Source organism: Lissotriton helveticus, chromosome 3_1 (genome assembly GCF_964261635.1).
Source record: "Lissotriton helveticus chromosome 3_1, aLisHel1.1, whole genome shotgun sequence".
In the NCBI taxonomy this organism is placed as follows: Eukaryota; Metazoa; Chordata; class Amphibia; order Caudata; family Salamandridae; genus Lissotriton; species Lissotriton helveticus.
This window is the reverse complement of record NC_136061.1, coordinates 1,657,469,068-1,657,485,514: the sequence shown is the minus strand read 5'-3', so window position 1 is coordinate 1,657,485,514 and position 16,447 is coordinate 1,657,469,068. Positions and strand designations below refer to the sequence as shown.

Here is a 16,447-nt window from a genome sequence, read left to right as displayed (position 1 = left end):
GGGAATGACACTGCCTACTCTTCCTGAATCGGCCCGGGAGGAATTCGATGGGGTCCTGACACTGGCTGAGGTTCGTGCGGCCTTGGCCCACTTGCCGCGTGCAAAGTCGCCGGGGAGCGATGGGTTCCCACCGGAATTTTATCACGAGTTCAGAGATACATTGTCTCGTCTCCTCCTACAGGTATTTCTCAAAGCGTTCGAGAGCGGGTCTCTCCCCCTGAGTATGACGTGGGGTGAAATTTGCATGAGCCTTAAACCGGGGGAGACAAATATGACCCTTCATCATACCGGCCGATCACTATGATAAATACTGACGTAAAGATCTTAACCAAGCTATTGGCCACCCGGCTAGCACCTTATATGGAACATCTGGTGCACCCGGACCAATGTGGGTTCATTCCGGGGCGCAATACAGCTATGAACCTAAGGCGCTTGAATCACATACAGCATGAGGTACAGGGTAGGGAGGAGCAGACGGTATTGGTCTCCATCGACCTAGCCAAGACATTTGACACGGTTGATTGGGGCTACCTGCAGGAGGTCCTTCGGGCGATGGGCCTGGGCCCTAAATTTTGCAGTTGGATTTGTATCCTGTATAGTTCCCCTCGCGCCAGGGTGAGGCGGGGAACCGCGAGATCAGGGGAGTGGCAGTTGGAACAGGGCACGAGACAGGGGTGTCCCCTCTCGCCACTCTTTTTTGCTTTGGCAATAGAGCCCTTTGCGGTCGGGATTAGATCTGAGATGATGCACTGGGGCATCCAGGTGGGGGACACGTGTAATGCTGTGTCTCTATATGCGGACAACGCCTTGTTTTATCTGAAGGCCCCGTGAGAGGCGCTTCCGATATTGCTGCATCATCTGGACTGTTTCGGTGTGGCGTCGGGATTGAGGCTTAACCGCAGCAAGTCGCTGATTTTTCCGCTCTCGGGCCTCGAGTCGGTGCCCCCGGAGGACTTGCCGGAGCTGGGGCTACGCTTGGAACGGGAGAGCTTTCGCTATTTGGGCAGTCCCTGGCCCACAACATTGATCGAGTGATTAAGTCACTCCAGCAAGCAGTGTCCTTTTGGAACACCCTGCCGCTGTCCCTGATGGGCCGTCTGGCCATCGCCAAGATGGTGATGCTGCCTAGGGCATTGTATGTCCTTCAAAATACGCTATGTCCTCTTCCCCCTAGAATTTTTCGGACCCTGAACATGTTGCTCACGTCCCTGCTTTGGGCGGGTCGGCGCAGCAGAGTGGCTCTTCATACTGTTTTGCGCTCCTACGAGGAAGGTGACTTAGAAGCCCCGCGCTTTGATCTGTACTATTATGCGGCGCAGCTGCTACCGGCTGCCAGATGGTTTGCGGACGCGGATGCTTGGGAGACGAGACTATTGGCAGGGAGAGCAACGGCACAGGAGCTACAGGTTGCCTTAATGCAAGGAAGGGGGGCAAGGGATACGTTGCCCTACGTGATGAGGCACACGGCGGGTGTGTGGCAGCGGTTCGTAAAGCGAATTCTGCGATCAGCACCCTTCCATAGGGAACTCCCGCTCTGGATACTGGCTCCAATGGTCGAGCTGGAACAACATATGTCCTTCCGTGACTGGAGAGAAGGGGGCTGTGAGGTCCTGGCCGATCTTTACCCTGCCGAGACTTTCCTGACATATGAGCAGGCGGAGGAGACTTTTGGCCTTAGTGGTGGACAATATCTGCATTACCAGGGACTGCGAGCTATGGCACGCTCGGTCTGGCCCCAGTGTCCGGAGGCACCTCGGATGACGCATACCTTACATATTCTCTTATCCTGTGGCAGGGGACGCAGGCTTATCTCCTTGTTGTATGCAGCTATGAAATGCAATTCCACACCGCCGGTGCCGCCGACTTGGGAGGCCTGGGAGGCAGACCTGGGCGCGCCACTGGACCAGGGGCAGCGTAGACAAATAGGGGCCTTGACACATCGGGTATCCTGTAACGCGCGCTTTAAATTAATTCACTTTAATTTCCTCCACCATACTTACCTCACTCCCAATCTATTGAGTCGTTTCTCGGAGGACAGAAGGAACAACTGCCCCAGATGTAACTAACGTAGAGGGGCGGGCTTCCTACACTTAGCCTGGGACTGCCCGCTAATCGGGGGCTTCTGGGCAAGCGTTGTTGATCACATAACTGCCACTACAGGCCTCCTGGCGTTAGTTCCTAGGCCTAGGAAACGGAAACTTTCTTATAAATTGTTGCAACTGATGTTAGTGCTGGCGAGGCGTAGGGTAGCAATAACTTGGATGGGACAGAGGGTCCCGGAGTTACACACATGGCTTAGGGATGTGAGGGAATGGTCCCTCGCAGAAGAAACACATATGCAAAATACTAGGAGGGACGAGAAATTGCAGGAGGACCTGCTTGCTTGGCGAGCCATGTGTATGACGGGGTTGACGAGGGGGGAGCAGTCTGCCCACAGTGATTCTGAAGGGACCAGTGGCGAATTGTTTTCAGCACAGGAATCGGGGTCTGAGGGGGAGGAAGGGGGTGACTTCTAAGGGGTTTATGGTATAGTGCATGGGGCTAGGCCTGGTTATGTCCTCACGATAACGATTATTCATATGCTTGTTATTTTATTGTGCCTCATGTGCCCACGTATATTCCGGTGTAGCCTATGTCCAAAAAGTGCCATAATGAGTCCATCGATCTGTATACATGTGTTTTTAATGATGGCTTTTTTTGGGGGGGGTGGTTTGTCTATTGTATTTCATAAAATTGAAAAATAAAGTTTAAAAAAAAAAGAAAAAAACTTTTCATGGAGCAAGTGAAAAGTAAATTCCACTCTGCTGGGAGGGATCCAAGAAAAATAAGGCCTTAAATCTCTCTGTGCATTTGGTAGTACAAACAAATTCTCAGGAGGCCCATCTAAAAGAGGATCTCTGCTCCGCAACGGCGCTCCTCCAAAATAAGAGTCCGATGCGGAAGGAGGTGGAGGCCTGCTGCGCCACCCGGCCTGCTATCCTGCAGGCGCGGGGTAACGGTGTGCTTTAATGCTGGCATTGTATGCAAATGAAGATGCCCGTCCTCTGTGGGCACAAGCTGGGTATCTGTCACCAAGCAGAAGCACGCAGGCTGGGGCGGCACATCTACACAGCCCCCGCGGTGGAGAGGTCGCACTCTGACGGACGGGGCGAGCGGCGGCTTGCGTACCTGGTTGTGTTTGCATTGCCAGAGGATGTCGTAAGGCAGCTGGAAGTCGATCCGTTTCTGCCGGAGGTACTTGCCTGAAATAGAACAAAACGCGCGAATGGGGACAGGTGGCGAGAACATTTCCGACACACTGTTCCAAGTCGCTGTTTCAAAGGGAAAAATACACAACTTCATCGATTTTCGTTTCAGAACATTTCCGACACACTGTTCCAAGTGGCTGTTTCAAAGGGAAAAATACACAACTTCATCGATTTTCGTTTTGCCATTGTCTTTCAGACTGGGGTGCGTGTTTTTGACTGTTCAGCCAATGGAGAAGAGGGGAGAAAGAAAGTAAAAAACACTCCCCCAATCCGAAAAGGACGGGGCTTAGATCGAAAGAATGTTGTCACTGGGACCGCTGCTCCAATGGATGGCCACCGTTTAGGAGGCCAGCCAGTGGAGAAGAGGGGCGGGGCTTAACCTCGCTACTCCAAGTCATTAAATCTCGCCAGCGAGACTGCGCATGTGCGCAGCCTACGCTAGCCGAGACTTAAAAATGAACATTCGATGCAAGAGTATGTCAGGAAAAACATCATAGTAGAACTGAATGATATTGCCATAATGCAGAAGGTCACTGCTGAAAAAACACTTTACCTCAAAGCAGGTTAATGTGACATGAAAACTATATTTCACAACAATATTCAAATTGTGAAACCAACATCAGAACGGACAGCTCTACTCACACCAATGAGGGAAATCCAGTGATTGCAGAACTTGGAGTAAAATGACGTCGGCATACTGTGAATTTCATATTCGTGAGATCTGGCATTTATGGGTGAATCTACAAAAAAAAAATACGCGGATTACTGTATTGCTTTGATATCCGTATGATTATTTTCTAACTTTCCGGGATTTTACAAACCTGACGTAGGGATCACTGAAAGGCAAAATTAACTAAGTTGGTTAGCAATGATTTAGAAAGGTGGACATTTGCAATGAACCATGCAGCAGTGGATGATACACTTTCTCCAAGTTGCGATCGTACATACATCGCAAAAGTTGATATAGTTCAACTGAGCTCTGGGCCCACTTACACACCTGGACGAACAGTTGATCCGATATTTGCCATCTCAGTGAGTTAGACTTATACCGTCACCTGGACGGTCCACTATGTAACACAATTCAAACATTCCATCACATATTTGTGCCTGGTTAAGCAGTTCTTTGAGAAACTGGCTTGTCATCTTCTCCTGGAATCATTATGCATCAAACCATTGCTAAAAAGCACCACCTTCCAACCCACTTATCTACTGCCATACCTCGGGAAATTGGTTGAGAAGCCCGTTTTAAGCTAGCTGCAGGAAACTACTGTAAAGGCTGGCATACTTAATACATTTCAGAGGTGATTCGAGCCTGTTTACAGTACAGACTATTAAGTATAATGGGGTTGGCCCTCTGTCCCTCAGGACCTGTTTACAGTACAGAGCTAGTCCTTGTTATATGCCAATCCTTTGAAGATCATTTATCTGTGGTACTGGGGCACCGGCCCCACAAAGACCTCTCGACAGAATCAAGGACCATCATTCACTCCATTCTCCTTTCTGGGCTTGAGGTGGTTGGTCTCGTGGCACACTCCTAAACTGGAGGAGATACTTTCTGAGTGACAAAAACAAAAGTGTAATTCTACCTTCAAAATTCCAAATCCAAGTATATCAGCTGTGGTTTCTTTCAGGGATCCTTGGTGTCCCTGTTATTGTTTGACATCTGCGAGCGACCGCTGCTCAGCCTCCTTCATCAGTCCACGGTCCATGTATTTACATGTATGCTGACAACCAGCTGGTCCCGGCTGCCCGTACCACAGGACCTGCTAGGAATCCTCCTGAGATTCAATTACTGACTGTCTTCCATCTTGGTATACTGGCTGATCCAACTTTCTTAAGACTAGCTAAAATCCCAAAAATTCACTTGATAACCATTAGGGCTGTATCCAGCTGGATCCTGGCTCATCGTCAGTGATAGGTACTCTTCCTCAGCCCTCTCATTTCATTCCCTATCTCAGCATCTTCACTGAAGCCGATCTGTCCCTAGACACCCAGATTGATAGCACCATTCACTATCAACTGTTTTGTGCCATTAAATAAAAACCCTTGAATACTGCATTTATTCTGCCCAAACTCCATTTTATAGCAGTCAGTGCTGTTGTACGTGCTAGTCTGGACTAAAGCAGTTCGGTCCATCTAGGCTACCTGGCAACATTTTTTTTTATAAAATTTTTATTTTCAGTTTCAGAGGAAAAAAAAACATCACACAGATGAAATTCACCAAGGTGCAATAAAATTCCCTCGAGGAGAACCAGTCCGGTAGCAGAACTGCATAAATGCCGAATCCACAATAACATAGGCAAATGTCCGGCATTGGCTAGTGTCCATGGCTGCCACGTCCATATTACGGCTGAACTAAACAGCCGGCCATAGGTCCTCGCTAGGTACCTTGGTGAACCATAACCCGATAAACAGAACAACCCCCCCTCCCACCCCTCCCCCCAAGGTGGCGACTCAATCAATCAAAACACTTCCGAACAACCAAGTTACACCTGAAACAAATGGAGTGACCTCAAGGATGCTGGGCAGACAGCTGACGGCAAGCCCTTAGACAGGAAATTCACCAATGGGCCCCATTGGAATTGGAAGTTCTTAAAATTACCAAGGAAAATGTCCGCCATTCTTTCCAAACTCAAGAGTTTCCACAGCCGGGCGTGCCACAGTGAGATGGCCGGTGCATCTTTTTGTTTCCAGGCAGCTGCCAATGTAATCTTGGCAGCACCCAGGCAAAGCCACAAAATCTTCTTGTCCGCCCTGGTTTGGTGCTCCAGACCGGGTTCTCGGAGGCCTAACAGGACGGAGGCCATCGAGTCCTCTATAGGATACTGCAGAATATCCCTAATATGCGAAAGGATCTCTTCCCAATAAGGCCGAATCACTGGGCAGTCCCACCAGATGTGGCGAAAGTCCCCAAGAAACCCACAGCCCCTCCAACATTTATCGGAAGTGGCCGGGTAGAAGCGATGTAGCCTGGTCGGGCATAAATACCACTGCATAAGAGTCTTGAGGTGGGCTTCCCTGAGGTGAAGCGAGTGATTAAACTTCGCTACATCCCTCCACAAAGCCGACCATTCAGTGTCTGAGATATCCCGCCCTAGCATCTCTTCCCATTGGCCCATATAACGAGGCCTAGGCGAGATCGCCGATTTAAGCAAAAGCTGGTACAGAAAGGAGATGACCCCCTTCATTGTCGACGTCCGCAGCAGGAAAGCCTCGAATGGAGAATGCGGTCTCGTGGCCGCCTCCAGTACCCCCGGGGACGTGGCCCAATGGAGCAGTTGCGCATGACGGTATTGGTCATTCTGGGGAACCCCATAGTCCCTCACGCAATTAGCAAAAGTGAGGGGGACCGGACCATGGAACAGGTGGGTCAGAGCCCTACATCCTCCCTCCCTCCAGGCATCGAAGTTCCCGTCCCGCTGCGCCGGCGGGAAGGCCGGATTGTAATGCAGGGGTGTGAAGGGTGAGGGGAACGTAGTCCAACGCTCGTCCCCAGCGAGTGTGTCCCATACCTTCAGGACAGTACTCGTAGGAGTACTTAAATATGCGTTCAAAGGGCGGTCCTTCTTGGGTTTCCAAGCCAAATCCCACACTGACCTCCCCGCCACACTCCGGTCCATGTGCAGCCAATGCTTCTCCGATTGTTGCTGCGACCACTCCACCAATATCCTCAACTGCGCCGCTTTATAATAAAGCTGGACATCAGGAAGACCCACACCGCCCTCAGACCGCGGTTTACGTAGTAGTGCAAAGGACAAGCGCGATCGGCCACCCTGCCACACAAATCGCAATATCTGCGTCCTAAGGCGCCGAAGATAGTCGCAGTCCAAAGAGATGGGTAAAGCCTGAAATAAATATAAATATTTAGGAAGAAGAACCATCTTTACAGCATGGATCCTGCCCAACCAGGACCAAAATTTAGGCTTCCACCTGTCCAATTCGGCTCGAGTCTTGGCCAATAAAGAGGGGAAATTGGCCGCGAATAATTTGCCCACAGTAGGAGTCAAGTGGACCCCCAAGTAGACAATCGAAGCAGCAGCCCAGGCTAAGGGTGTCAGAGTGCGCACTCGTTCTACTTCAACCGGCGAGAGAGTAAGATTCAGGATGTATGACTTGTTGTAGTTAACCTTGAAGCCGGCCACCGCCTCATAGGACAGCAGGGCCTCCCTAACACAAGGCAGCGAACGTTCCGGGTCCGCCACGGACAGAAGGACGTCGTCCGCGAAGAGCGTGATTTTGTGTTGCTCTCCCGTGATCGGAATGCCCTGAATGCCCGCATGTTCCCTCACCGCCACCGCCAAGGGCTCTATACTCAACGCAAACAGAAGCGGGGACAGGGGACAACCCTGCCTAGTGCCTCTGGTATGCGGGAAAAAAGCTGACAGGTGACCATTAACTCCCACTCGAGATCTAGGGCTGCAGAAGTTGGCTTTCACCATGGTAACGAACTTCTCCGAAAAGCCAAAAGCCACCATCGTACGGAACAGGAAGCGCCAGTCCACCCGGTCGAACGCCTTTTCGGCATCCAACCCCACCAGGACAGCCGGAATGCGAAACCGGTCCGCCTTTTCAATGAGATGCACTACTCTACGCGTATTGTCGTGAGTTTGACGCCCCTTGATAAACCCGGACTGGTCTGGGTGTATAATCGCTGGGAGCAGATCCTGCAGTCTATGCGCCAAGATCGCCGAGTACAATTTCGCATCCAAGTTAAGGAGCGCTATGGGGCGAAACGAGGCACACTGAGTGTGGTCTTTCCCCGGCTTCGGCAGAACCGTTATAACCGCCTCGGCCAGGGAACCCTCCGAAGAGCCAGACTCAGCCATGCTATTAAAAAGAGTCACCAAGAAATCACAAAGTTCAGATGCGAATGTCTTGTAGAAGACGGCAGTATATCCGTCAGGCCCAGGGGCCTTATGCAGTTTCAAATTCTTAATAGCCCCAAGGACTTCCTCTCTGGTAATCGGAGCCGCCAAGACGTCATTCCACTCACTGGACACCTGTGGAAGGGCCAAGCGCTGCAGATACTGCTCCTGGGCTCTCGCATCCAACTCTACTCCAGTGTAAAGATCCGCATAAAAGCGGCCAAAAACCGCAGCCTTGTCCTCATCCCGGTGATGCAACCCTCCCGCAGCGTCCCGAATCCCCCCGATATACTCACGCTCCCGCCTATCCCGCAGTTGCCTAGCCAGATGCCTGCCCACCTTATTACCGCCGGAATAAGACTGCCTGCCCAACCTCAATAGTGTCAGCTCAGCTCTGTTGTTGTAGTGAGCTCTCAATTTCCCACGAATAGCGGTCAAGGGCCGGAGAGTGATTCTAGAGGGGTTTAGCTTGTGAGCCTGCTCAAGTTTCGTCAGTTCGGTCTCCAGAGCCTCCCTGTCCCGGCGCCGCGCTTTATTAAGAGCCGCATTGAGGCCCAAGCAGGTGCCCCTGATGGACGCCTTCAGCGCATCCCAAGTGTTGGAGACCGAGGTGTCCGACACTGGGTTCAGCTCGAAAAATTCCCTGATGGCCTTACGGAGCGCCTTATTAGAGACATCATCCCGCACCACCGAAGCCGGGAAGTACCACTTCCGCTGCACATCACCAGAAGACGACCATCGAACGGTAAGCACCAACAGACTGTGGTCAGAGACCGAGAGTGGAAGAATGACGGAGTCAAGGACATCACCCCTAAGTGCCTGGCTAATAAAAATGTGGTCCAATCGGGAATAAGAATGATGGACATGCGAGAAAAAAGTGTAATCTCGGGTGGTAGAATGAAAAAAACGCCAGCTGTCCACCAGTCCTAGGTCACCCACCAACCGCTGCGAGGAGGGAGAAAACACCCCTGTATGAGTCCTATGGGAACCAGAGCTATCCACACTCGCATCCCACACCAGGTTAAAGTCCCCCAAGAGGAACAGGTTCCCTTCCGCAAAATCACCCACCCGTTGCAACACACCTTGTAAAAATTGATTTTGACCAGCATTGGGGACATATACCACCACAAAAGTACAAAGCCTCCCACGGACCAGCCCCTTCACCATCAGCCAGCGTCCATCCTTATCACCACACACATCATGAGGTTGGAAATGCAGTGTAGAGCGAAATAAGAGAGCTACCCCCCTGTGCTTCGAGGACGCCGAGGACCTATAGATAATGGGAAATGCTTTATGGCGAAGGCGCATCTCGTCCTTACGCGCCAGGTGTGTCTCCTGGAGCCCCACCACATCCAACTGGTGGTCAGCTATGTACTTCCATACCTTCTGCCGCTTTTGTGGCGAGTTCAGGCCCTTAACGTTCCATGTCCCTATGCTAACAGGCATGGCGATCCCAGAGACCAGAACACTCCATAGACAGCACTGAAGCCCCCACCCGCACAGTCATCCACCCGCCATGCAAAGGAAACAGTGACCAACGGCCCAAAGCCCCTTCCCAAGCCTCATCGGCCCAACCATCCGCCTCCCGTAGTCCTTCCACCAACGCAGCCAGATCTGTACACGCCACCATCACTCCCCTCCAGACCCACCAGAAGTGCCACAACGCGCTCCAGTCGCCACCATCAGTACCCACCCCCACCCCCCCAACAGTCCACCCCCCCCTGAAAGAAAAAGGAACATCAATACAGTAAACGAAACAGAAACAGTGAACATGATACTCATCAGTCTCAGCTGTCCAAAGTTCGCGGAGATCCGACCACTCCGGGACAGGGCAGGGTGACCATCTCGGTTCCTCCCAGGGTTATGGTCTGGGGAGTCTTCTCCAAAAGTACATCCATTCACCCAGACCAGGGGGCCCATGCCCTCTCCAGCGCCGATCCGTCATCACTCGATTCTCCATCATGCCGCACCAGAACTGGCCTGCGACACCGGCAGCGTCGCCGAAACTACTGAAGCCACTGCGTTCCCCCTTTCCTGCAGGCTGGAATTGCGGTCCGGGCGCCCCCGAACTGGTGAGGACCCCACTCTGTGCCAAGAGGAGGATCGACGTCGCCGCCGAGACGGGGAGGCATTCGACCCCTGGGACGGAGCAACATCATCCAAGCCTAAGAGATCCTTTGCCTCCTGAAGGGAGCGTGTCTGCACCAACCTATTCTGCCATCTGAAGATGATCCTGAAGGGATGACCCCAAGAATATGCGATGCTGCGCTCCCGCAGAAAGGAAGTCACCGGCCGAAAATCCCTCCTTTTTTGGAGCGTAGAAGCCGCCAAGTCCTGAAAAAGCTGAGGATGATGGTCCCTGAACTGCAGCGAAGTAATGGCCCTGGCTTTACGAAGGATTTGTTCCTTCACCTGAAAGTCATGGACACAGACAAGGATGTCCGGCGGCGGTCCCCCCCCTCTCCTGGGCAAACCAACGCGGTGGACTCTATCCATCTGGATATCCTTTACATCCTCGTCGTCCAAGATCTTCAGAAACAGTTCTTGTACATAGCCTCGCAGGTCTCCCGCCTCACCGTCCCAAGGCACCGCTTTAATACGTATGTTGTTCCGGCGGGAACGATTCTCTAGGTCTTCCGTGTGCGCCTGCAGGTCCAAATTCTGCTCCGTGAGACGGATGACATCCTGCTGAAGCATGTGCATATCATTGGCCGTGGTCAAATCATGGTCCTCTAGAGTCGCCACTCTCTCGCCAATCCCATCCACATCTCTCCTCACCTCACGGAGGTCAGACGCCAGCTGCGCCCGCAATTCGGAGATATCCTCCTTGATGGAAGCAAAAGGTTCGGTCATAAATGCCTTGGTGGCCGGGGCCTCATCATCGGACACTCTTGGCGACCCACTGGGACCGGGGGACGCCGGCTGCTGGGAAGATTTGGCCGCTCCGTCCTTCCCCACGCGCCCCTTGCGAACCTGGTTAGCCATAATTCCTGGCAGCCCTCGTCGGGGCGGACGGCCCCCCAGACACTTCCAAGGCCAAACGGTACAGGGTCCCGGCCTCGAGATGCGTTGATCGACTCCGTAGGGCAGCCCTACTCGATGTCCTCCACGCTACTTCGGGCCGGAGGCTCCCGGAAAATCCCTGGGCGCCGAGATCCCAATCGGCGAGAACGCACAGACACCAGGGAACAAGGAGCCCCCCGTCGCCGATGGCAAGCCCCTATGAGAACTGAGCAGCGGGGAAGCACAGCGTCCAGCTATCCAGGCGTCAGCGCTAAGCGTTCATGCGACCGGGGGAGCCAGGAAAAATGGCGCCGCCACTCTCCACTCCCAGACCGCCTCCTGACCTCCAGACGCGCTCCCCCTGCCTCTCTCCACTGCACTCTCCCTGGTCTCTGGGTCCACTATCCCCCTCCAGGGCAGCGCGGCCGGGCCCCGCTTCGTGGCACAAAAACACGTGGCGTCCGGAATGCGCCCTGAGACTCCACCGTCTCTCCGGGCCGGTACCCGTGGGCCTCCACGCTCCTACATAGACAGGTCCTCCCTCTCCTCCTGACCTGAAGCACCACCAGCGGCCTCTGGCAGATAGCGCCCCCTCCGCCGATTGCGTGGTGCGCCTCGAGCCGCCGGCGTCTGGGGGGACCCTCGGGTGGGCGGTGAGCGGGCTCCCTCCTCCGGCGCTGTAGCCCGAACTTCCGGCCGGCCTCCCGATCACTCGAGGCCGGTGATCCCAAGGCCTCACCCCTTCCTCGCTTCTGCCGCCTTCACGTGTGGCGCTGCGCTCCGCCGGCTGCACCGGACCCTTCCGCCACTCCTCACGGACCTCTGCTCACAGTCCGGGGGCCGATCTGTGCCGGCGACACCAAGCTATAAGTAGCTGTGTCGGATCGGCGCTGGAGAGGCACGGAAAAGCGTCCTACTCCGACGCCATCTTGGCCACGCCCCCCTGGCAACATTTTTAAACAGCCGACAAATGGTGCCAATTGTAGCAGCATGACAACTCTGAAAGACAAGGTCAACCCTATTTTTCACTAACTCCATTGACTTCCAGTAAAAAATAGGGTATCTGTCAAAGCTATGACCATCACACATGCAGTAGGTCAGTCAACTCCAAATTCATGGTATGACATTTTCCTGACACAATCCCCAACATAAATCTAACTCTGCCCACACTGCCCTTCTTTTACTTCTCGAAACCAGAATGGAAACTTTATACGACAGCCGTCACTCTAGTTGCAGCCAAGACGTGGAACTTGAAACCTTTCCATTTGTAAGCAAAGTACAACTTACTCAATTTGCAAACATGGATTTTATTTATCAGTAACTCGATGTTTCTTGGTCGCTTATTGGCTATTAGTCATTTTTCTTTTCATGCTCCATTTTATTTTGCTCTTCACCTTCCTTTCACATTAGTCAGTTTGTTATATAAGCAGTGCAATAGGCTTATGCATAAATGTGCTCTATCAATAAATTCAACATAAAATAACATTAGCTCAAACACTAATAGCTCCCATAAGTAACTTAATTAGGGTAGGACTGAGAAAGAAACTGGACCTTCCCTCCTTTTACTCTTGCTAGCTACTTCATTAATCACCAGCCCAACAATAGCATTTTCAAAATTTCTACCTAGGAATGACAAGGGTTCCTCACAAACCTTGACAAACATATCCCATTCAATCTCATGCCAGTCACTAAAACACCTTTGCAAACCCACCTCGCTAATATCTTATGTTTATTTACTAAAGTCGAACAATATGACCCCAGAAAAACTAGGGAAGACATCTTACAGCAATAGCCACAAACTAGTACTGCTTTGTACTACTACTTCATTCGAGAAAATATGTAGCCACCATTAGATGCCTGCTGCTAATCTCAATGACGTGACCGGTCTCTCATCATCTCACTTGCTCTCTTCTGATAGGAACACTTCAAATTCAAAGCTGGGGCACCTCAAGGATCAACCACTGCCTCTTTCTTGTTTAATGTTTACCTCTACCTAAACTAATTTCTTCTTTTATTCTCAAGTTCTCCACCACTAGCTGCCAGATACACTTCTAAACTATCGGCACACCAAACTTCAAATGTGTCTGCTCTGGAAATTGTTTTTTATGAGATCATTGCTAGGGTGCCTCCTTCTGCTCATGCCTTGGCTCTAGAGTTAATCAAGAGTATTGGTGGATTGTTGATATAAACATTTGTTGTTCTCCGACTACTGTTTAAGCCTAAGGACCACAGGGATGATTAGGAGGCGCCTCTTTCAAGGTTAAGTATAAGAGAGCTTAGTTTCCTTAACTAAAGCATATCCCTGAGTTATTTCTTTTGGACAATATAAATGAACTTTGGTATGAAGCAGATTTACTGTGAAGTCTAATATCGCCAAAGTAACTGCTAAGTACTGGGCGCATGTTATCAAAAAGAATTTTCATAACAACAGCTTTAAGTATGACATTTGTGTATTTTAAGAAAAAAACTCACTACAGTTAGGGAACTATTCTCTGGCTATATAACCACAACCTCATCTCATTCATTTTATGCCAAATTCAGGCTGTGAGGTCACTCTTTGAGATGCAGAGCTGAGCAGAGGAAAATCCTTATAAGTTCAGGTGCATGCAACTGTGTTGACACAGCGGTGAAACCCTTACTTCTTTTTATTCTTTATTCAGAATAATAACATGTGCAGAGGAGGTTGTCCAATACTGTTATTCAGGTATCCTACTACTGTTACGATGAAACACAAACTTTTTATAGGTAAGTTAACAAAACACTGTTTTAATTCATTACTCAGTGGGCAATTATCCTGAAGCTGCTTGAAGATGTACCAGCACTTCGGAGTTTTAATAGAAGGCGACATCAATATAAAACATGGGATGTTAGGCCATATTGAAATATCAGTAAACCCAAGGTCCAGAGGCTTAGCCGAGAAAACCATTTTGTAGTATAGGACATGAAACTGCATGTTAATGTCTTACAATGTGTCTTCAAATGAAGGGAACAAGAAAATGCATTTGATGCTTTCTCCCATGTTACCATGAACCTGTGTACAGGCAGGCTCCCACAGAGATGTAACATGCATTTGCTCTTTTCATTAAACTTTGTCACCATGAGCTCTACCCTCAAATCTAAAATGAAAATTGTTCCCATGAATCACAGTGAGATGGCAATATTATGATGGCCTACAGCCTAAGGCCGAAAGCCGCAGCAGTAACAATTATTTGTTTTTTCCCCTCTGAAAACACAGACATGCTTTACTTTCAGCATCACTGCTGTCCTAATGATTACCTTCATTCGTCTGCTTCTGCGAGTTTCCCAGATCTGCAGAGATGTGTCTTCCATTCCCGATTATCTCTCCATTGCATTCTGCAGATTCTCCTTGATGCGGATCATTGTCATTCTGTTCAATCTGTTCATAAAACCTCTGTCTCGGCTTATAACCTGTTTGTACCTCCAACATATTAGTAGTTTCTTGTACATTAGTATTCTCTTGGACAGTACTGTGTTCTTGCAAATTAGTTCTTTCTGGAACAGTACTACTTTCGTGGACATTAATAACTTCCTGCACAGTAACATAACCAGTTTGTGTCCCCAGTACATTAGCAGTTTCTTGTACCTTAGGATTCTCTTGGACAGTGCTGTGTTCTTGCAAATTAGTTCCTACTGGAACAGTACTACTTTCGTGGTCATTAATAACTTCCTGCACAGTAAAGCCCTCCTGTGGAAGGGCAAAGTTATATTTGGGATCCAACAGAAAACTATCTTGCAGTGTCTGTTTCGCAGGCTTCCTTGTTTTCCCCTGCTTGATCTTTTTGGGCTCGTCCTTTTGTTTTTCTTCCTTTGTCTTACCATTAATGGTATCTTTGGAAACTGTTTTGAAAAGCTGGTCCATATCTTTTGTGAATTCCAGCAAGGTGCCAGCGTAACTCTCTGAAACAATGCCATCCGATCCGTAGCGAGGAGACTTAGCAGAAATGAGAGGCTTGGAGGAGCCAACGGTCCTTGAACCTCTTCTCCTGCTCTGGCGTTCCTGATGAAGGTTGTATCTCATGGAGAGAGAGAAATAGGAATAGTCGACTGCACTGTACGTCAACATGAAATTTATGGTGACGATAGGAGCAAGTACGTTCACTTGGCCAACAAAGACAAATGCCATTGTGAGTAGACTTGTCAAGACAATGGCAGCTACTGGTGTTTTATTTGGACCTCTCTGTTTTGGAGGTAAAATGAAGACACAATATAAACGTTATTAGATAGCATTCAACAGCAACAAAACTAAACAACATGAAATTACCCTTTACAATATGAATAAAATTATTACGTTATATTAGGATATTGGAATGTCGAGCGCTCCATTGAAGATAGCAGAGTGCTCTGGGCTTCTAATGGCCAGTCGAAGGCCGAAGCATCAACATTCCAATGTTTGTTCACAGCTTTTGCTGTGAACAAAGCCCTCATGGAGCCCGAGGAGATTTCCACACCCTCGGACTCCGTGAGGCCTTGGATTTACAAATTAGAACATTCTGCCCTCTATGGGTGAAATGTTCTAATAGCCTTAGAGACCTTCACAGCAGGCTCCACCGGCCATTAAAGGTCTACTTCCTTATTGAAGGCCTTCACATTTGGATGGGGCCTTTAACGATGGAGCGGGACTTTAATGGCCGGGAGAGCCTGCTACGACACACTCTAAGGCTATATTGGGTAAAAGTCTATGCTATGCTGAAATCCTTTTAGAACAGTTACAGAAAGCATTTCACGGTTATTTTAAAGTGAAAAGCATATTAATGTATTGACATTTCAAATAACATTTTGAAAAGAACAAAATGTGTTGTAGAGAACTGAGCAAATATTCCCACTTATGAGAAGCATTTAATTGACTGCTGAACAGAGAAATTATAGCATATCGATCATAATAATGATTTTGTATAACAATTATTTTTCAGATAACCCCGATTACCAGAGACTGCCTAACTACTTCTAAAAAAGAACACTACTTGGCTTCTTATAAGCGACATTGTTTCGGCAATAAAGTCCAGCACATATGTATGTGCTGAAAACCTTGTGTTAGCCATTAAAATCCTTCCTCTGAATAAAAAAAATCCTTACTTTCCTTACTGGACTTTTCAGTTTTGTTAAGGCAAAGATAAGGCTTTACCTTCTCTGCTTTCTTAACTCAACAGCTCTAAATTTCCATGAACAAACAACAATATCCACGAATCAACATGAGCATAAAAGCTACAATTCCCATTAAAGCACGGACCAATAAAAGCAATGAGCCATAAGCGTGTGAGGCAATGTGAAACCACTTCTTTCGTTACAGTGAAATCTCCATACATAGCTTTT

General features: G+C 49.6%; 1 protein-coding gene across 1 annotated transcript in view; it reads right to left on the bottom strand.

Annotated features, from left to right (window-relative positions):
- The window catches only part of SLC12A8 (solute carrier family 12 member 8), an 838,951-nt gene that overhangs the window by 120,190 nt on the left and 702,314 nt on the right, over window positions 1-16,447 (bottom strand). Inside the window, exons 10-11 of the mRNA XM_078682439.1 lie at window positions 14,393-15,314; window positions 3,891-3,988 (exon numbers count right to left, since the gene is read on the bottom strand). Coding sequence (XP_078538565.1) covers window positions 3,891-3,988; window positions 14,393-15,314 — 1,020 coding nt within the window. The remainder of the gene's footprint in view (window positions 1-3,890; window positions 3,989-14,392; window positions 15,315-16,447) is intronic.